This window comes from Hyperolius riggenbachi, chromosome 9 (genome assembly GCF_040937935.1).
Source record: "Hyperolius riggenbachi isolate aHypRig1 chromosome 9, aHypRig1.pri, whole genome shotgun sequence".
In the NCBI taxonomy this organism is placed as follows: Eukaryota; Metazoa; Chordata; class Amphibia; order Anura; family Hyperoliidae; genus Hyperolius; species Hyperolius riggenbachi.
The window spans coordinates 39,883,042-39,905,663 of NC_090654.1; the positions used below are offsets into that span (position 1 = coordinate 39,883,042).

The following is a 22,622-nucleotide window of genomic DNA, read 5'->3' on the forward strand; positions in this document are numbered from 1 at the left end:
TGAGGCGATAAAAGCTGCAATTATCGCCAAATACCAGCTGACCCCAGAGGTCTATCGCAAAAAGTTTCGCTCCCTGCAGAAAGGCCACACTGACTCTTACACCGACCTGGAGAGTCGCCTGCTGACTGTGTTCAGGCAGTGGTCACGGGGCCTCAAAAAAGACTCTCACCAAGGTCTGGAGGACCTCATCGTGCAGGAGCAGTTGCTGAACTGCTGCACTCCAGATGTCCGGCAGTTTGTCTTGGAGCGGAAGCCTGAATCCGCCAAAGCTGCCGCAGAACTTGCAGACACTTTTGTGGCCACCCGTGTGCCGGACAGCCGCAAACCTCCAGTCCCGAGCTGGAGAGGGGGGAGACCTATACAACCCAGCTCTCCTCCCCCTGCTAACCGTGGGAATCGGGTCCCACAGCCACAGAGGCCGGATGCTGCACCTGCTACTCATCCGCCTGATGCCACATATGTTCCGAAGTGTTACCACTGTGGACAGCGAGGACACCTCAAGTCTGCCTGCCCCGAGGTGAGGACGCCGTCTCCAGAGCCTAGCGCAGAAGTGGCTAGCGCATCCTCTACTGCACACGCCTACCTCGTCATGGGAGCAGCAAATCCTCGACTTTCCGGAAATCATCAAGTCGTGGAAGTTAACGACCAGATCGCTGTTGGTTTCCGCGACACAGGCGCAGAGCTTACCTTGGTTCGCTCTCATCTTGTAGCCAGGGAGAATTTCCTGCCTAATGAGCGTGTCACACTTTTGGGAGTTGGTGGCACACACGCACGCATCGCCAAAGCTCGTGTTGTTCTCGATTGGGGAAGGGGCCGCCAGTCAAAAGTTGTGGGGGTGACAGATGACATCCCAGTGCCTGTGCTGTTGGGCACCGATCTTGGCACCCTACGATCCTTTTATGAACCTGTGATCAACACCCCGGATTGCCAGTCTGGACCCACTCAGGTACTGTACAAGCTTGGGGTGGGACAGAGGGAGGCAGCCAGGGTAATGGTACCTAGCCCTCCTAGGGAAGGAGGGAAGGAAGCGGTACCTGTTTCTAATGGACAGCTGTCTAGTCACGGTTTGTCTGACTCTAAACCTGTCACTGTTGTTCCAGATACCTGTGTACATGTGAAAAATGAACGTAACTGTGATTTTAATGTTGTACCAGATGTTGCTAATAGCTTTCATGCTGAATCTCACAGTGCTAAAAATGATGTATGTTTAAATGTGACAGTCTCTAATCTAAGAGGTAACAGTCTTGTTTTGCCTGGGTCATATCCGTCCAGGGCAGTGGAAGCAGGCCAGGTGTCAGAGCAGGCAGCTGGGGGCCTAGACCTCCCCTCCTGCTATGACAGCCAGAGTGCTCCACCATTGTCTGCTGTTAACAAACAGCTGGTGGAGACAGGCCGTTCCTTCCCTGTCTCACCCTTGCATGCCTTCCCCTTGCAGAAGCAACCCAGTGCAAAACTGCCCACAGGTCCACCCTCTATCCTTCCTGGAGAAGGGGCAAGCCTCGCCACCCAGGTGAAGGCAAATTCGTTTTTAAAATTGTGCTCTAATGTTCACCTAGGTTGTGCTGACCAAAATGTTGTGCCAAGGTGTAGTCAGTTAGAGCAGGGGTATGCTACGCTGCTTCCAGATTCGCAGGCTGACACCCGAGAGTCAGGAAGTGACCCGGATGTCAGCCAACGACTCTCTCCCTTACAGGAAGCGCTATGCAAACCCAGCCAGGCCTTTAGAGGTAAGCCTGTTGGTGTGCATCGCACCGTCCGCAAAGCGGACACTGGGACACACCGGACCATGAGGCCTTACGCTTCTGGTGAGTTGTCTAACGGGCAGTCAGATAAGAAGTCGAGAACCCGGTCAGTAGCTAAGCGCCGCGTAGAGCGAGTCATGCAGACCCACTCTGTGCGTCCGGCTGGTAGGAGGGAGATGTGACGAACATTACGGAAGTCGTGCGCGTAGTCGCCATCGATTTTCGCATAGTCGTGCGCAGTCCCTGTCAGTCCCGGGTAAATGCACAATAGATGTCAATTTCCCTCTCTCTTACTGAGAACAGTAACCTTCCCCCCACATCCTGTTCAGGTCAGGACAGAATTCACACTTGGCTAGCTCCCCTGCCGAGAAGCCATTTGGTACATAGCTCATCTTTCCCCAAAAGGAAAACCAGCTCAAACTGGTTGAGATTCAAAATTTCCCTCCAAGCGTATAGCTTCACACAAAGGGAACGTTAACTTATTAATAATTCAAAATAGGTTTGTCACAGCAAGACCAAAATTACATTTCCTGATACCTAGGAAACAGGTCTATAATTCACATGAATTATCATTCTCTAGCTATCAGGAATCAATTGAGAAACCGCTTTATCCGGCATGCGTAGAGCAAATTCGTTAGACTAGGCGTGTATAGTCTCATTTAATACAGAGTCGCATGCTGCTTACGAATATGGTCTCGGATCTGCGATGCACCCATCTGGGGCGGAATTACACAAATTATTAATAATTGGTACATTCCTTGCTCCAAGTCTGTGGGTGGTAACCTGACTTGCCAGGAGGTAACCCTGCCTCCAACACACCTACTTTCCAGGTAGTGACCGCCCCAAAACTCTGGTCAGTAAAAAGCGTTTGCAAGGAACTCCACCCAGTTCTTCAATTTACATCGACTAGGGAAGTCCAGGCATGTGCTCACGGAAGAACCGGGCGCATGTTGTGTACAAAGGACTTTTAAGCTGAATGCCTACGTTTAAACTGGACTATTTTCTTCATGATTCAAATGGACTGCTCAGCTAACTAAGTAAGAACTTTCTGTTTTATTCCTTTTATTTTTAAGCTCTGTGTTTTATATGTTAATAGGTGTATATAACTGTATGTAATGCATTTGTGTTATTAAACGTTTAAAAATCGTTTAGCGGTTATGACCTGTTGCTGAACATACACAATCGTACCTATTCTCCTGAACTCGCTACCCTGTGTTTAATAGAAGTATACATTTATAACCCGTATGCGAGAACCCGGCCCAGACATAACGATCTGGCCCAGATTCTTGCATACTGCTAGGGGTTACTAAAGTGTTCTCGAAGTCCTAGTAAAATTACAGTAGCGGGCTGTGTAACTCGCTTGGTGGCAGATCTTTGAATTGTATATGTGTGTGGAGTGATTCGGTTGGTATCAGAACGCTCCCTTCGCGAGTCAGTTCATCAAATTGCGAATGCGGGTTACCCTTCGTGATGAACAAATGACCGTGTAAGAGGATTTCTGACGCTGATCGATTTACCCCATCCGCAGACCGGCTCGCGGTCTGTGACACTATCTACCTCTATAATCTACGCATTCTCCTAATGTAGTCTCAAGGGCACCTTCTCTGTTAGGTGCCAAGTTTGCTCAATTAAGGTTTACTGGAAAAAGTAAGCTTATATAAGCGCAACCTGCATTACCTAACTAATGAACAGACCTTTCTTCTTTTTCGTTCTGTCTGGGCATCCCCCATAAAGAATTTTTTCACTGCATCATTTACATAGATCTGTCCATCAGTCCTAAAAGAGGGACTAATGAAGAAGTAAGAGGGACAGAGGAATTTGGTTCCCAAAGAGGGACTGTCCCTCCAAAAAATGGACAGCTGGGAACTATGGGAGACGCTGTGTAAAGCTCACACTGGGGCCGAGGCGTATATACAGGGGTGCAGTGATAGCATGTGCCATGGGCGCCTCTTGCTGGGGGCACTGCTCCATAGCATGCTTGGACTTCTCCATACAGATACTAGTTTTATCTGGTGGACATAAGGGAACAAGCTGCCTGTTATTAGGGGGATATGTATAGGGTACTACATTCTTTCAGGCCATGCTTCTCTTCAAGGTGGACACAGTCGATTCAACCGGCACTAACATGTTAAAATATTTGGAGGATGTTCCCCCACACTTCCCCGGCAGCAGATTTCAGTGTTTGCAGAGGCACAGTCTTCCTTAGATACGCATCTGCACTGGGGCCCATAACTGCTTAGCTATGTTTGCCATTTTGACTTAAGAGATGGGATAACACGGTGGGCAGCGCGGTGGCGTAGTGGTTAGCGCTCTCGCCTTGCAGCACTGGGTCCCCGGTTTGAATCCCAGCCAAGGCAACATCTGCAAGGAGTTTGTATGTTCTCCCTGTGTCTGCGTGTTTCCTCCGGGCACTCCGGTTTCCTCCCACATCCCAAAAACATACAGATAAGTTAATTGCCTTTCCCCTAATTCGGCCCTAGACTATAATACATGCACTACATGGTACATACATAGACATCACGATACAAACATAGACATACAGTATGACTCTGATAGGGACTAGATCAGGTATGGGCAAACTTGGCCCTCCAGCTGTTACGGAACTACAAGTCCCACAATGCATTTGCCTTTATGAGTCATGACTGTGTCTGTCAGACCCCTGCAATGCATTGTGGGACTTGTAGTTCCGTAACAGCTGGAGGGCCAAGTTTGCCCATGCCTGGACTAGATTGTGACCCCATCTGAGGGACAGTTAGTGACAAAACAATATACTCTGTACAGCGCTGCGTAATATGTCAGCGCTATATAAATACTTAAATAAATAAATAACTAGCCTGGTGCTGATGCTGCTCTCTAATTCTATCTTGTGACTTACAGCAGATATCTGACAGAGGATAAATTGCCCTCAGACACATGCTTTGGTTTCTCTGAGGAACACACACTGTTCTCTTTTTTTTTTCCTTCTCTGCTTTCTGAGTAAACTTTATTTAACTCTTCAGACGACATTGTCACATAACTCAAGATCAGTGGATAAGCTGTATAAGAGCATAGGGATCATAACATATCTTAACCGGAACAGCACAGCTGTACTGTGTATCAGTGGTGGACACAGCCAGCAGTGGGCCCCTGTGCAAAATTGTAATTGTGGGCCCCCTACGACCGCGGCAAAATATGGGCGTGGCTACAACCTGCGGCGCGTTAAGCGCTCCGCGGCACAAAATAGGTGTGGATAGAACCTGCGGCGCGGCAAAAAAATGGGCGTGGCAATGACCAGATGAGGGCGGAGCTAACTGTAACTTAAAGCGAACCTGGGGTGAGGGTTTATTTCCTTTTAAACAATACTAGTTGCCTGGCGGCCCTGCTGATTTATCTGGCTGCAGTAATAAACTGAATTACACCAGCAACAAGCATGCAGCTAATCTTCTCAGTTCTGACAATATTGTCAGAAACCCCTGAACTGCTGCATGCTTGTTCAGGGTGTATGGTTGAAAGAATAAGAGGCAGAGGACCAGCACGGCAGCCAGGCAACTGGTATTGCTTAAAAGGAGAGAAATATGGCAGCCTCAAGATTATTCTCAACTCAGGTTCCCTTGAAAAGTGCAACGCAAAGACAGTGGGCCCAAGTTTTGGTGACCCTTTCCCCAGAAAATTCACATAATTGTGCAGGTTTTCTCAAGAAAATACACATCATGTCGGCAGATATGCCCAGAAAATACATGCAATCATGTCGGCAGATATGCCCAGAAAATATGTGCAATCATTTCGGCAGATATGCCCAAAAAATACGTGCAATCATTTTGGCAGATATGCCCAGAAAATACGTGCAATCAAGTCGGCAGATATGCCCAGAAAATACGTGCAATCATGTCGGCAGATATGCCCAGAAAATACGTGCAATCATGTCGGCAGATATGCCCAGAAAATACGTGCAATCATGTCGGCAGATATGCCCAGAAAATACGTGCAATCAAGTCGGCAGATATGCCCAGAAAATACGTGCAATCAAGTCGGCAGATATGCCCAGAAAATACATGCAAACAAGGCGGCAGATATGCCCAGAAAATACGTGCAATCAAGTCGGCAGATATGCCCAGAAAATACGTGCAATCATGTCGGCAGATATGCCCAGAAAATACATGCAATCATGTTGGCAGATTTGCGCAGAAAATACATGCAATCATGTGGCAGACCTGCCCAGAACATACACCTGCTAATATAAATAAAAAAACAAAAACATTTACTCACCTGCAGCAGCAGACCTCCTGTCCCAGCCTCCATCCGGCGCGCAGCTCCCATGGGTGGTTGGGTGGATAGGTAGCCTGGTGGGTGGGTGGGTGAGTGGGTTGGTAGCCTGGTGGGTGGGTGGGTAGGTAGCCTGGTGGGTAGGTAGCCTTGGTGGGTGGGTTGGTAACTAGCCCGGTAGGTAGGTAGCCTGGTGGGTGGGTAGGTAGGTAGCCTGGTGGGTAGGTGTGTAGGAAGGTAGCCTGGTGGGTGGGTAGCCTGTTGGGTGGGTTGGTAACTAGCCCGGTAGGTAGCCGGGTGGGTGGTTAGGTAGGTAGCCTGGTGGGTGGGTGGGTAGGTAGGTAGCCTGGTGTGTGGGTGGGTAGGTAGGTAGCCTGGTGGGTGGGTAGCCGGGTGGGTGGGTAGGTAGCCTGGTGGGTGGGTTGGTAACTAGCCCGGTAGGTAGCCGGGTGGGTGGTTAGGTAGGTAGCCGGGTGGGTAGGTAGGTAGCCGGGTGGGTGGTTAGGTAGGTAGCCGGGTGGGTAGGTAGGTAGGAAGCCTGGTGGGTGGGTAGGTAGCCGGGTGGGTAGGTAGGAAGCCTGGTGGGTGGGTAGGTAGCCGGGTGGGTAGGTAGGTAGGAAGCCTGGTGGGTGGTTAGGTAGTTGGGTGGGTAGGTAGGTAGGAAGCCTGGTGGGTGGGTGGGTAGGTAGCCGGGTGAGTAGGTGGTTAGGTAGCCGGGTGGGTAGGTGGTTAGGTAGCTGGGTGGGTAGGTAGGTAGGAAGCCTGGTGGGTGGTTAGGTAGTCGGGTGGGTAGGTAGGTAGGAAGCCTGGTGGGTGGGTAGGTAGCCGGGTGGGTAGGTGGTTAGGTAGCCGGGTGGGTAGGTAGGTAGGTAGCCGGGTGGGTATGTAGCCTGGTGGGTCGGTAGGTAGCCGGGTGGGTAGGTGGTTAGGTAGCCGGGTGGGTAGGTAGCCTGGTGGGTGGGTAGGTAGCCGGGTGGGTGGTTAGGTAGTCGGGTGGGTGGTTAGGTAGGAAGGCTGGTGGGTGGGTAGGTAGCCAGGTGGGTAGGTAGGAAGCTTGGTGGGTGGGTAGGTAGCCGGGTGGTTAGGTAGGTAGAAAGCCTGGTGGGTGGTTAGGTAGTCGGGTGGGTAGGTAGGTAGGAAGCCTGGTGGGTGGGTAGGTAGCCGGGTGGGTAGGTGGTTAGGTAGCCGGGTGGGTCGGCAGGTAGCCCTTTTAGTAGCTATCCGGGTGGGGGGCCCGACTCCTATCCTCCCTCCCTCCCTTCCTTCCTCACCTCGGAGGGCCCTCCTCCTGATATGCGCGGCGGAAGAGCGAGCGGCAAATACAGGAAGTCTTCGGCTCTCCAGGCAGACGCTAGAGGGCTCCGCCGCTTGGTCTCCAATATGTCTCCAACTCTGTCGACATATTGGAGACCAAGCGGCTGAGCCCTCTAGCGCATGCCTGGAGACCCGGATTTGCCGCTCTCCCGCCGTGCATACCGGGAGGGGGGCCCCCGAGGTGAGGGAGGGGGGCCCCCGAGGTGAGGGAGGGAGGGAGGATAGGAGTCGGGGCCCCCCGGGGGAAAAAATAATAAAAAAATATATACATTAAAAAAAAAAATACTTAATGGGCCCCTGAAGAAAACGGAACTTCAGGGGCCCTCGTGCGGCGGCACGGCCTGCACGGCCGTATGTCTGCCACTGCTGTGTATCTATGCCCCTGTGGACTTCACTTCAGCACCAGGGGCGTAGATTCTCTGTAGATCTCCACGTTTACAGTGGCGTGTGCCCGTGCTCACAACACACCCACCCACCCCCTTCCCCCTGTAGCAAAGTACTGATCGGGAAATAGCAACATGTGTTCCTATCCCCATCAGCAGGGCCGGATTTGTACTTTCCAGTGCCCTAGGCCTGCTGTCACCAAGTGCCCCCTCCCAAAAAAAATGTTTTCCAACACTCTGACTAGCGATCATTGGTTTGAATGGGCTCATTTCAGTTGTACTGCTCTGCCCCCCATTCAACAGATAATTCCTGTAATTTGCGCTCCTGCCCGAATGTGCACAGCACCCGATAGTGTTCTGGGCATGCATACTTGAGAAATGACGCTGATGTATGACCGAGACTTGTCAAGAATGCATAACACTGTATCGGCCTCGGTTGCTGTGCACATCTGGGCAGGAGCAAGAAATTACAGGGAGTTCCGAGTGGCCAGAGCATGCACTGCTTCTTTGTCCTCTGTGCGACTGGCTGCAGTCGGAGCCACAAACAGGTGGCAGGGCAGTGCAATGGAGAGAAGCCCATCCAAAACAGAGAAAAGGTAAGCAGCAAACATCCTAAGACCCACTTTGGATGTTCTGTTGTAATTATAGTGGACCTGAACTCAGAACTTCCTCTCTGCTCTAAAAGTTACGCAACAACATAACCTTTAAATAAACACATTTCTTTGTTACAGCTGATACAAATCCTGCAATAAATCTGCAGTGTGTCTAGTTCCTGCTTTTATGGAAGCAGACATATTTTTAACATCCTGTGCTTTCAAATGAGCGTAGATGTTGTGGCAGTCAGGTGACACATTGTAGAGATCAAAGTACAGTACAACTTGTGACACAGAGGAGGGGGAATTAGACAGGCTCTCTACATACATACATGGATGGTACATTTCTCTGTTTTCCTTCTGTCCTGTGCAAGAGTTCAGGTCCACTTTAAAGCATCTGAATGACATTTATTTATATTTGCTGAAAAATCTATATATCTCTTTTGAATGCTGAATGTACATATGGTGGTGTGCTCTAACATATTGACAGTATACAGGAACAAAGTCTGAAGAAGGCTTATTAGCAGAAAGATTACTCTTTTTCTTTTAAGTCAATAAATGGTATCATCCTGATTCAAAACTCTCTGCTTTCGCTGATGGCTAAGATTTTACAATGCTCTACTGCTACAGGAAAGTAGAAGGATGCCAAACCATACACACTAGCATAGAGGCAGTAACAGCTCAGGTGACAGTTTAGCAATGAAAGGGAAGCAAACTACATTTTTATTCCTGCAATTCTTATAGCTGGTAGGAGCAGGACAGAGAATGAGTCAGGTAAGAGTTAATTGAAATGGAAGAGATCACTACTAGCTAGGAAAAAAAAAAGAGAAACATAAATTAGGGTTAGATAAAGTAATTAACAGCTGCTGGGGTCAGTGTCAAAGCTGTAAAAGAGGTGAAGAAACTAGTAAAGCTCACTGATGTTTGTGAATGCCTGCATTAAAACTCAGCGGAACTTAGTTGTATCTGCTTTGTAATGTAAATCTCTGGTATTTCACACATCGATCTGTATGCCCATCACACAGAGGAATGGATTATCAGGTGACAGTTATGATTGATCCTGATTGTTATAACACATCAGGAAATGTGAGAGAGAGAAGCAGGGATTGGGGAACTCTGGAATTCAGCAGAGCAGGGCGCTGGCTGCACTGCGGGACCAGAAGAGATTATTTACTTTGACATATGACCTCTTCTCTCTCCAAGTCATGCCACACTTCTTATCTTATCTGATTTTATCTCCCTAGGTCGTGGCCTTTCTGGCCTTCCCAGAAACCCGGCCCTGCCCATCAGAGTCCCTGTAGTGAATGATCATCTGGCATCAATGAAATGCAGATGGTCATTCACAAAATGAAAGTAAAAACATACAGTTTTACACTACTTCCTGTGTACTGTTCAGTACACAGTATAGTGTGTTAACATCTAGTGGCCAAAAAAATAAAATACACACACATACATATGTAAAATAAATAAATATTCACCCTTAAATTTTAACCCCTTATTCGACATATGTTGTACTAGGGACACAATTTAAATGTAATAACCGGGATAAATAGGCAAAAAGTGTGGGGGGTTCTATCGTAGCACATTTTATTTTAAAATGATAATGGCTGAAAAATTGAGAAATTTTCTTTTTCTTGTTATTCCCTTTAAAATGCATAAAATAATTCTTAGCAAAAAGTACCACTCAAAGAAAGTTTAATTTGTGGCAAAAAAAATGCATAGATCATTTTGGTGTGATAAGTTGTGATAAAGTTATTGGCAAATGAATGGAAGGAGCGTGATGTTGGAAAATTACTCTGGTTTTTAAGGGGAAACAACCTGAGGTGGGGAACTGGTTGAAAAGCTAGGCCACAAAGTTACAGGACTTTCAGCTGTACTTTATAAGGACGGAACGGCTGCACTGACCGCAGCTATAAGCAGACATGTGCAGATTCATTCATTTATCTCCACACGCTCCCCACAGGAATAAAATAATTAGCAAAGAAATTAAAAACACACAGACCAGGCTCTGCTAATATGGATGATAAGAGCGGTGTACGGAGGGAGAAGGTGCTGACTCCTATGCTCTCTCCTCATGTATTGCCCCCAGAGGAGGGGAGATAGAGAGAGAGGAAGCCTATTTTACTGATCCCATTGCAATGCTGAGGAAGAGTCCGATTCTCACCTATTATATCTTCATCACACTGTGTGTGCATAATGCATGGACAGAGAAGAACAATACCCAGCATGACCCACTCTTTACTGCGCTATTCATCTCTCTGCCTCTCCCAGTCAGGGGAAATTGCCTTATTACATTATTAGGTTCACAGTAGGGACCACCGAGAAAGTGCATAGAGGATCATTCAAAGCCAAACTTCATCCAGGAATCTAAAAATACCATTAGATAACTTGGCAAGAGAAGTGCCTAAATGTTATCTGCTCTTTCTCTCGAACAAGGCTTTTGCAACTTAAAAAATTCCGATATAGCATACCTCCCAACTTTTTGAGATAAGAAAGAGGGACACTCTAAGACACGCCCCTGCCACATCTCTAACCACTCCCTGCCACGCCCCTGTCATGCCGCTAACCACACCACCGCCACACCTCTTGTCATGCATATGCAAGAATTCAGAAGGAGATGTAGTTTTTTCATTCAGACCACCCAGATCCTTTTTCCTTTATTTTAAAACTTAAATTTAAAAATAGAAATAACATTTAGAGTCCATTAAACACATTTACAGTTGAAAAATACATATATTTGCACAGATCTGTACACGAGTCCTGAAAGAAGGATACGTGAGGAAGAAAGAGGGACAGGGGCATTTAATTCCCAAAGAGGAGCTGTTTCTCTGAAAAGGGACAGTTCGGAGCTATGTATATAGGGATGGCAATGCTTAATACAACTCATGGAGAAGCATGTGATCAGTTTGATCAGCTGATAGATTTGTACGGTTCTCATTTGATGCTGTAATGACTTCCTGGTTTAACGCATGATTATGACCAGAAAATAAGATTCTTACAAATGTATCAGCTGATCAGATTGATCACATGCTTCTCCATGAGATCCCAGATGCATTGCCATCCTTATATCCTATATTTAGAAACATGATCACATGACCTGCATTACCACAGCTGGAGAAGCGATTACTGCTGCTGTTTGACTAAAGGTGTACACACAGGAACAACAACAGTAGGGATCAGGATCCTTAGGGTGACAGTTCCGGATACAACCTTATATAGACACATCCCTCAGCCACAGCCACATAACATCTACTGTTGCTATGGAGAGGGGGGGAGAGACAACAGCACAGGAGCATGGAGCAACTTCTGGTGGGCGGAGTTAGGAAGGGAATAATGTACTCATTGGTCACTGTGGCATGCCTAATCTTTAAATAATGTCACTGGGCAGTTGTACATGTGTTATATTCCTATTCCTGAACCGCTGCCTTGGCCCAGTCCCTTGTAAAGTGTGTACGAGACTTTAGCCTCATGACATGAGTACGTATTTCCGCATCAATTGGGCTCCAGGTGGTGCCGCTAATAGTAAAATGTAGGTAATTTCAATTACCAATATTTAACCATACACAACCCGGCACCTATCCTAACCTAAATCCACCTTTTGGTCTAAGTGTCTAAGCATAACCTTCCCCCTCCCCCCCCCCAATCCCTAACCCCCCTTGGGTGCCTAATAAACCTCACCCCCACCTAATGCCTAGCACTAACCTCCCCCCGTAAGTGCCTAAAAATAAACACTCCCTGTTGGGTCCTAACTCTAACCCAGAGATCGGGCACCAAAATGCCCGATAGCTGAAGCTGATAGGCTACGATCAACTACAACCATTAAATACTATGTTGTTGCCGATCGGCTTCTAGCTGCGCCCAAATGACCGGTTGTTACCATTCTGTATCTTGTTACCTTGACAAAGGGGACCCCACGGGGCCTCGAAATGACTCGTTGGTGTATGGAGTGGATTTGTGGCACGATACTTAAATAAAACCTGGAACTTGGTTCATCGAGTGTGCGGACCCCTTGGATTTTTTTGCATTGCACATCGGTCCAGCACCTCTACAGTGGTGTGTGATTCTTTATTGATTTGTCAAATGACCGGTTGGACGCTTGATTACTAATAGTTAACACAGGTGTCTATTAGACACCTTCCGATCGCAGCGCCCAGATAACCTTATCTGCATGATATTGTTCACATGCCAACACGAGACGTAGAGACTGACTGTGCTGGAGGATATATATATTCTTCTCAATGAACAAAAATCTCAGCTTGTTTTCCTGAACAAGCCCATCTCCTCCGCGTCTCAATTTAGAGCCTGTATGCGGTCTCCTGGCAGCAGATCCCCCTCTGTGAGCAAAAATCTATACTTGTGTAACCGCAGTGAGAGCCTACAGAACCCTCGGCGCCTGTTACTATAGAAATGACCCGTCTTCTTTCACGTATATTCGTATACAACTCATCCTCCGGAGAGAGATGTTTTTGTAGATAGTGTTTACTGAGACTGACAGCATTATCTGATGCGCACCGGGGGGAAGTGTCCCCAGATACAGGTCTACAGTACATATGAGACTATAATTCACTATGAATTCATTTCAGCTTTATGTATTGGAAGAGTTGAAGGCAAACATTGAATGACCTGCAACTGTCCAGTTCTGACCTGTAAGACCTGTCTTGCCCATTCATGTCCCGTCTGGCCTATCCTAGAATGTCCAGTTCCGACTTATAAGTCCTGACTCGCCCATTCATGTATTGTCTGGCCTGTCCTATTCTGTCCAGTCCTGAGCTGTAAGTTCTGACTTGCCCATTCATGTCCCGTCTGGCCTGTCCTATTCTGTCCAGTCCTGAGCTGTAAGTCCTGACTCGCCCATTCATGTCCCGTCTGGCCGGTCATATTCTGTCCAGTCCTGAGCTGTAAGTCCTGACTCGCCCATTCATGTCCTGTCTGGCCTGTCCTATCCTGTCCAGTTCTGACCTGTAAGTCCTGACTCGCCCATTCCTGTCCTGTCTGGCTTGTCCTGAGCTGTAAGTCCTGTCTTGCCCACTTCTGTCCTGTCCAGCCTGTCCTATAATGTCCAGTTCTGACCTGTAGGTCCTGACTCGCCCATTCATCTCCTGTCTGGCCTGTCCTATTCTGTCCAGTTCTGAGCTGTAAGTCCTGTCTTGCCCACTTCTGTCCTATCCAGCCTGTCCTATAATGTCCAGTTCTGACCTGTAAGTCCTGTCTCACCCATTCCTGTCCTGCTGGCCTGTCCTATTCTGTCCAGTTCTGAGCTGTAAGTCCTGTCTTGCCCATTCTTATCTGCCCTGTCCTATACTGTCGAGTCCTCTCTGACCTGTCCTATTCTGTCCAGTCCTATATGACCTCTCCAGTCCTATCTGACCTGTCCTATTCTGTCCAGTCCTATATGACATGTCCTAATCTGTCCAGTCCTATCTGACATGTCCTGTTCTGTCCAGTACTATCTGACCTGACCTATTCTGTACAGTCCTATTCTCTCCAGTCCTATTTGACCTGTCCTATTCTGTCCAGTCCTATCTTACCTGTCCTATTCTCTCCAGTCCTATCTGACCTGTCCTATTCTGTCCAGTCCTATCTAACCTGTCCTATTCTGTACAGTCCTATCTGACCTGTGCTCGCTCTCACCATCTCTCTGTGCTCACTACTTCAGTCTGTCCTCCCTTTCTGAGCTGTCTCTTCTCTGTTTGCTCTTTATCTCCGTGATCTTTCCTTTTCTTGTTGCCATCTCTCTCTCTCTTGCTCTTCTATGGGGAAATGAGAAGCAATAGAGCTGAATAGACAGCTGCCTTTTGTCAGACTGAAAGCCACTGAGAAAGTGAGAAACAAGGAGACTATCCACCAGTAGTAGACAATGGATTGAGAATACAGGTAAACACACTGGTGGGCTGTTTCTAGCAAATTTCATTACTTAGATTAGTGGAATCTGCCACTAGTCTTTTCTCTGCTACCTATCCAAGTGATGCAAACTGACTTTAATAATTTTATTGCTTGGAATGACATTAAATCTCAGATCAGGTCTTCTCCGCGCCTGATCCACGCCATGCTCCGCCTGATTCGGGCGCCGCCATAGACCGTAATTTTAAAGAGGAACTTTAACCAAGCATTGAACTTCATCCCAATCAGTAGCTGATACCCCCTTTCCCATGAGAAATATTTACCATTTGTTGAATAGCTCATCAGGGGGCTCTGTATGGCTGATATTGTGGAGAAACCCCTCCCACAGTGTGATGTCATCATGACCATGGTCCTGACAGTTTGTTGTCTGTGAACCTCATTGCATTGTGGGAAATAAGAGCTTTTTCCTACTGCCAAGCAGGCAGTATCTCCCGCTGTGCATAGAACTCTCAGTAATGAACATTCCATACAGATAACCTGGCAGAACCAAAAATGTCGGCACCAGTGATACATTTCAGAATGTAAATCAGGGAGAGAAAAGATGTTACAATGGGCAAACACTGACTAAATGATCTATAAATGAATATTGTAAAACATAGGCAATTTTATTCATTATGTTATTTTCACTACAATTCCTCTTTAATACAGCCCTGGGGATGGAGGAGGATTTTGCAATAAATCCCTCGAATTACGTGTCTCCCCCGAGTTGCTACAACTCAGAGGGGGGGAGAGGTTATTTTTGTTTGTTTGTTTGTTTGTTTTTTTGCAGGATCACTCAGGTTTATTGGTGTTCTCTGTTCTCCAGCCTAAAACTGTAAAGCAGCCTAACTTTCTTCTGTAATAGTTTAATGCAACTGTGTATAGTTTTTCTTCTCCATTGAAGATAGTTCATAATTAGTAGTATTTGTTGAAATATAGGACTTAATGCGGTTTTAGGTGGAGAATTTGGTCAGATGAGATGTCGGTGATGCTGGGCGGTGAGTGCACATCAGCTTGGTGTAAGAAACAGGGCAGAAAATTCATAGTTTTTTACTTTCCCCTAAGTTTCAGAGGTAGCAGGGTGGGTCATCTTTCGGCTCACCCTGCGCTCAACTGAACAATGACTTGGTGATACCTAAGCATGAAATCTTGCTGTAGCATTTCCAGTTTTGTAACACAGATCTCCCTGTTTCCACAGCTATGGAAGAACTGGATGGTGATGAAGTCCGTGTCTCATCAAGGGGGCGCTTTGCAGAGAGGGACATTGTGCAGGTAAAGCAGCTACTGGATGACAGAAACGTCTTCCTTGCTTCGCCTAGGTTATGGCCTCAGTTCCACACTGAATACAAGTTCACATCTTTCCTGAAAGTGAAGCCGAGCAATATAACTGAGTATATGAACTCCAAAATGGCTTAACCTCCTGGGCGATAATCCCGAGCTGAGCTCGGGGTATATCGCGCAGGAGGATTTCTCAGGCCCTGGTGGGCCGATTTGCATATTTTTTTTTTTGTTACACGCAGCTAGCACTTTGCTAGCTGCGTGTAACTTCCGATCGTCGCCGCCGATCCGCCGCTACCCTCCGTGCCGCGCAGCCCCCCCCTCCAGACCCCTTGCGCAGCCTGGCCAATCAGTGCCAGGCAGCGCTGAGGAGTGGATCGTGACTCCCTCTGATGTCACGACGTCCATGACGTCGGTGACGTCATCCCGCCCCATCGCCATGGTGACCGGGGAAGCCCAGCAGGAAATCCTGTTCTGAACAGGATTTCCTGCTTACTCTGATCGCCGAAGGCGATCGGAGTGGGTGGGGGGATGCCGCTGCGCAGCGGCTATCATGTAGCGAGCCCAGGGCTCGCTACATGATTTAGAAGAAAAATTTTTAAAAAGTGCTGCGCCCCCTCCTGGGCGATGCAATTGTATCGCCCAGAGGGTTAAAAACCTTTTATAAAATGGTGGATTTACATACTCAGCATGGGCAGAGGAATAGACATAGCAGTTGCTAGAAGGTCCACACCTAAGGGCCCTCTCTGCCCTTATACTGCCAGTCATCCACTTTTTCTTTTGCCCTATGATGTGAACACCACACACTTGCACTTAAAGAGAACCTAAACTGAAAAGGATATGGATTTTTCCTTTTAAAATAATAGCAGTTGCCTGACTCTCCTGCTGATCCTGTGTCTCTAACACTTTTAGCCACAGCCTCTGAACAAGCATGCAGATCAGGTGCTCTGACTGAAGTCAGACTGGATTAGCTGCATGCTTTTTTCTGGTTTGTGATTCAGCCACTACTGCAGCCAAAGAGATCAGCATGACTGCCAGGCAACTGGTATTGTTTAATAGGAAACATCCATATCCCTCTCAGGTTAGGTTCCTTTTAAAGAGAACATGAGCCAGGTGGATTTTAAAAAAAAATTATACATACCTGAGGCTCCTTCCAGCCCCCTCCAGGCTGATTGCGCTCTAACACCATCTGGATCCTCCGCAATTCGCCCCGGAGAGTCCTCTGGTTCAGGGCATACAGCGTTTGTGTAGTAGTACTGTGCAGGCGTAGAGCGCTTCCGACTATGGAAGAGCGCACATGGCCTAATTGCACCTGCACCGACTGGAGGACATTTTCGGGGCAAATTGCAGAGGATCTAGATGGTGCAGAACGGTGGCGAGAGAGCAATCAGCTTGGGGGGGGGGGGGGGGGGGGAGGGGGATGCGGGGCTACAGGAAGCCCCAGGTATGTATATTTTTTTTAAATCCCTCTATCTCAGGTACTCTTTTAATGCAGTGCTGGAATTAGGGAGAGTGACAAGGAATGCACACAGTGTAGAAGAACTAGAATAATGAATGGATCCACACAGACGTGGAACCGGCAGGGACGTTGTGTTGAGTACAGCATATCTCTCCCAAACACTTTGATTGGACAGTATGGAATTCCTCCCCTCCAGGAAGTGACATCACTGTTCACTGGATCCTGCAGGAGAGGTATGGGTATTGCCAATAGTGTTTACACATCCTATATACTTCCTAGTGTCCCTGCAGACTCTGTGCATCAGTGTGTGTGTCTGTGTGATATCTTCGGAGGAGCAAAATTAGTAAAGAATTATAATGGAATTATTGACCAGCAGAACGTTTGGAGCTAATTTAATATGCTTTTGTTGCTTTTGTTATTTCACTTATCCTTTAATGTGAAGTGATATGAAATGTGAGGAGATAAACATAGATACATGTAGTACCAGTCCTACTAGGAAATTGCACTTAGAAAAAGTTCCTTTTTGTTATCCTGAACAGCAAATGTTGAAAAAGAACTGTGCTTATCAATGCAAATTACTTGTTGAACAGATTGTTGAATTCAGCCTGATGTCCTGAAAAGTAAACAGAAGGCAAAACACTTTTATCTGGCAGAGGAAAAAAATGCCAAAAAGGGTTTTAGTGCCGGAAAGTTTTAAAGGGTCATTAATTCTGTATGTTTAGCAGCTGAATGAAGCAGGTTTTACATCAGACTGTCTTGGCTGCTGTTTAAACTGAAAATAAAAATATATGACTACTAATGGTCTATTTATCATTAGTCCTACTTACTAATTTATCATTAGTAATACGAATTACCAATTATCTATTTATCATTAGTACTACACATACAACTATCTCATATATTTATTTTCCGTTCAGGTATGCTTTAAAGTAGTATTATACTCCCTAAACCATAAAATCATTAACTGCTCTTAGGTACATAAAAGAACATTTAAAGAAAACCCAAGATGGGGTTCTGACAATGCAATCCACATACAGAGGCTGGGTCTGCCTATACTGGCCAGCCACTGTTGCTATTTCAATCCCCCCTAAGCCCCCCCTGCGCTCTGCTATCCCCCATAAATCACAGCCGCGCTGTGACATGCAGTGTGTCACAGCGGGCTGTGTTTATCTCTGTACTGTCACTCTGCGTGCTCCCCGAGCACGCCCAGTGACAGTGCAGATGTAAACACAGCCCGCACAGCACGGCTGTGATTTATGGGGGATTGCAGAGCGCAGGGGGAACTTAGGGGGGATTGAAATAGCAACAGAGGCTGGCCAGTATAGGCAGACCCAGCCTCAGGTTCTCTTTAAAAGCATTCTCAAACATCCTGTGTGTAATGTTTACCGTCACTGCAGAGAGCAGTACAGGCTTGCTTATCTCTGGCTAATCTGCAAATGTAATCATTGCCTACAAGAATCTCTGCCTGTGTCTTCATTCTGCCCCCCTCCTTCCCTCTGTTAAATAGCCCTGGCAACAGCTAAGTCACTTCAGCAGAATAGGAGGGGGGCAGAGCGAAAATACAGGCAGAGAGATTACATTTGCCATTAACCAGAGATAAGAAAACTTGTACTCCTCTTTGCAGTGATAATAAAAACTTTGACATTCAGGGAATGCCTGTGACTGCTTTCAAAAGTTCTTTAATGTAACTAAGAGTAGCTACTGAAATGTTAGTTTTTGGAGTATAATCAAACTTTAAGAAGACCTTTTAATCAGTAGGGATGGTCAATGACATACTAATAATTCTAGCTTGCATGACATTTAATGCAAATCATCTGCACATTGGAATTCAGCAAATCCAATGCACTTCCTGTATATTTTAATTGGCTCAATTCCAAGCTTCATACAGTATACATTACATTTTCATGAGGTCCAGAATTGCATCTCCATTTGGAGTAATCACTGTACATTCACAGAGGTCCTGAACAGGGAAGATCACTGAGATGATCACAATTCTGAGCTGAAGTCAATGTTATGTGAATTGTAGGCAAATGTATGCTGCTTGCAATTGGGACCAATCAAAATCATCAGTCACTGCATTTGTTGGTCCACTCCCAAGCTGCATATATTTACATAACATGAACATACTAGCATCTGATTGGCTATCCCAAGTATCGAGTCTGAATATAGCGAGAGTCACATGATGCATTCTTCTGTTTTTTTCTGCTCCACAGTTTGTGCCATTCCGGGATTACGTGGACCGTTCCGGCAACCAAATCCTCAGCATGGCCCGGCTCGCCAAGGACGTCTTAGCCGAGATCCCGGAACAGTTCCTCTCCTACATGAAATCACGCGAGATCAAACCCCGCCCAGCGCCACAATCCGCCCCCATTCAGAACCTCCCTTCGCACATCTGAGCACCAACCTTTGCTTCTCCATCTTGCACAGAAGTGGTGGCGCCCCCTACCGGCTACAAAAGACAGGGTAAAGCTTTGAACCCCCCAATCTTCCTTCTTCCTCGGCCTGGTATCTACATAGCTATGGGACATGCTGCTGACCGTATCCAATAAAACCAGCGGCACCCTACACTCCCAGGGGTTATGCAATACGGCCCGCAGCTCCGCACCCTGGATAACCAGCGCTGGTCCTTCCTCAGGCGGGATTGTTCAGGGTGGGCGGAGCCATCTGGCGGTACGGTGAAGAGGTGGGGCATGAGGGGGTGAGCTGTATTGGCTAGGAGGGGAGATAACGGAGGGTAGAGCAGATTTTGCACTTTGAAAGTACGCAATGCTAGCTGGGTTACGCTGTACAGTATTTAAGAACATTTTTAAAAGTATACAAATAATGTACATTTGTGCTTTCTGAGGGACTGTATACTGTAGTCCTCGTCCGTCTCCAGATATATACAAATAAACCTTTAAATAAAATTACGTTGCTCATAAGTTGCTGCGGTCTCTTGTCTGTTATTGGAGTCTTATGGGTTCCATTTTGTCTCTGAGTTAAAGTGGGCCTGATCTCTTGCACAGGACAGAAGGAAAACAGAGAGAAATGCACCCTGTATGTATTTAGGGAGTTTATCCTGTCTAATTCCCCCTCATCTGTGACGAATAACAAGTTGTAATGTTATGTATCAGAGGTGTCAGCTGACTGCCATGGCAGAGCAGCTAATTTGTAAACACATGATATGTCTGCTTTCATGAAAGCAGGAATTAGACACACTGCAGATTTATTGCAGGAATTGTATCAGCTGTAACAAGGAAATGTTTTTCTTTAAAGGACAACTGAAGTGAGAGTTATATGGTGCATGTCATATTTATTTCCTTTTAAAAGATACCAGTTGCCTGGCAGCCCTGCTGGTCTATTTGGCTGCAGTAGTGTCTGAATCACACCAGAAACCAGCATGCAGCTCATCTTGTCAGATCTGACAATAATGTCAGCAACACCTGATCTGCTGCATGCTTGTTTAGGGTCTATGGCTAAAAGTATTAGAGGCAGAGGATCAGCAGGGCTGCCAGGCAACTGGTATTGCTTAAAAGGAAATATATATGGCAGCCTCCATATACCTCTCATTACAGATGTCCTTTAAAGGTTAATATGCTGTTGCGAATGTTTTATGGCAAAGAGGAAGTTCTGAGTTCAGGTCCGCTTTAATGGATAACCATTATTCGTAACTGTTTCTCAAAGGGTTTAAAAGCTCAATCCTGGCCACATTGTTTCGTAGGGCTGACTGCTGGCGCCCGTGAAAGTCGTTTATCACTGCATCCGGCATTGAGATGAATGGGAATGTTATCGTCGGTTTGCCAGCTATTGCGCAAACATACCGGTTGATGTAATTCTCCAAGACGCTGTGTGTAGTGTCTAGAGGCTTTTGCATTCGATGGATCCGTGTCCCCCTAGCGGCTCGAAACGTGACACAGTGGAATGATGGGAACCGATGCCAAGTGCTTTTCTAGTTGATAGTCGGCAGTGACCCGTGTGAACTGGCCCTTAGACTTCTTTCAAGCGCTTGCCACAGGGTTTATCATCCAACAAACAAAGGCCTACCAGATGCAATTTAACCCTTTAGAAGCCAAATAAAATAAAACGCTATTTGGTTGCAGGGCCGAATTTTTTCCTGCCACTGGGGAAATGTGCCTCCCCCAGCCTGGCAGGCTATGCAGAGCGGGGGGGGGGGGGGGGGGGGGGCGGCAAGGAGCTTTTCTAGTTACCTGTCTGGACGGCTGGATCGGTTTCTTCTTCCTCCACCGCGACGGCGATGTAATCCTGACATACATATATCCAGGCACATCGCCTCTAGTTAGGACATTAAATAAATTATTAGGGAAAGGGAGGTGTGAAGGGGGTGTGGCTAGAAACAGCAAAAATCAATTAACCCTTCGCACTCTCGCATGCAAATGTTCAAACAAATGCATTCACAGATTTACTCATCCAGGCACAACTGTTATCCCTACAGCTAAATTAAAAGCCAGACTTTTAGTTCACAGAAGAATGCATTCTTATGCTTAGTCACCTATACTGCGTAGAAGTACCCAGGTAAACATAGGTGTCCTAACTCTGGCCCTGTAACATGCATAGTGCAGACATGCAAACACATTCATTGCATCAAACCTATCAATGGATTAGGAGCACACATCCTAACTTCCTCTCCTGGGAAAGACAGTGCATCTTACCAATCGCACAAGGGAGCTAACGTTATGTGTCCATGTGCACCATGCGCATACACCAGCATAAGCTGTCTGCATGCTGACAAACATACAGGGGAAGGGGGGAGTGCACTAAATTGGACCCTAGCCACAGGGGTCAATGATAAGAATAAACATACATATATCCAGGCACATCGCCTCTAGTTAGGACATTAAATAAATTATTAGGGAAAGGGAGGTGCTGAAGGGGGTGTGGCTAGAAACAGCAAAAATCAATTAACCCTTCGCACTCTCGCATGCAAATGTTCAAACAAATGCATTCACAGATTTACTCATCCAGGCACAACTGTTATCCCTACAGCTAAATTAAAAGCCAGGGTTTTAGTTCACAGAAGAATGCATTCTTATGCTTAGTCACCTATACTGCGTAGAAGTACCCAGGTAAACATAGGTGTCCTAACTCTGGCCCTGTAACATGCATAGTGCAGACATGCAAACACATTCATTGCATCAAACCTATCAATGGATTAGGAGCACACATCCTAACTTCCTCTCCTGGGAAAGACAGTGCATCTTACCAATCGCACAAGGGAGCTAACGTTATGTGTCCATGTGCACCATGCGCATACACCAGCATAAGCTGTCTGCATGCTGACAAACATACAGGGGAAGGGGGGAGTGCACCGAATTGGACCCTAGCCACAGGGGTCAATGATGTTACAGGGCCAGAGTTAGGACACCTATGTTTACCTGGGTACTTCTACGCAGTATAGGTGACTAAGCATAAGAATGCATTCTTCTGTGAACTAAAACCCTGGCTTTTAATTTAGCTGTAGGGATAACAGTTGTGCCTGGATGAGTAAATCTCCTAATCCATTGATAGGTTTGATGCAATGAATGTGTTTGCATGTCTGCACTATGCATGTTACAGGGCCAGAGTTAGGACACTTATGTTTACCTGGGTACTTCTACGCAGTATAGGTGACTAAGCATAAGAATGCATTCTTCTGTGAACTAAAACCCTGGCTTTTAATTTAGCTGTAGGGATAACAGTTGTGCCTGGATGAGTAAATCTCCTCATCCATTGATAGGTTTGATGCAATGAATGT

At 46.7% G+C, this 22,622-nt stretch overlaps 1 protein-coding gene across 1 annotated transcript in view; it reads left to right on the plus strand.

The window, feature by feature from the left end:
• Positions 1-19,812, plus strand: part of CPNE9 (copine family member 9) — a 124,487-nt gene extending 104,675 nt beyond the window's left edge. Inside the window, exons 13-14 of the mRNA XM_068251485.1 lie at positions 15,353-15,426; positions 19,105-19,812. Coding sequence (XP_068107586.1) covers positions 15,353-15,426; positions 19,105-19,287 — 257 coding nt within the window. The 3' untranslated portion in view covers positions 19,288-19,812. The remainder of the gene's footprint in view (positions 1-15,352; positions 15,427-19,104) is intronic.
• Positions 19,813-22,622: the final 2,810 nt, after the last annotated feature.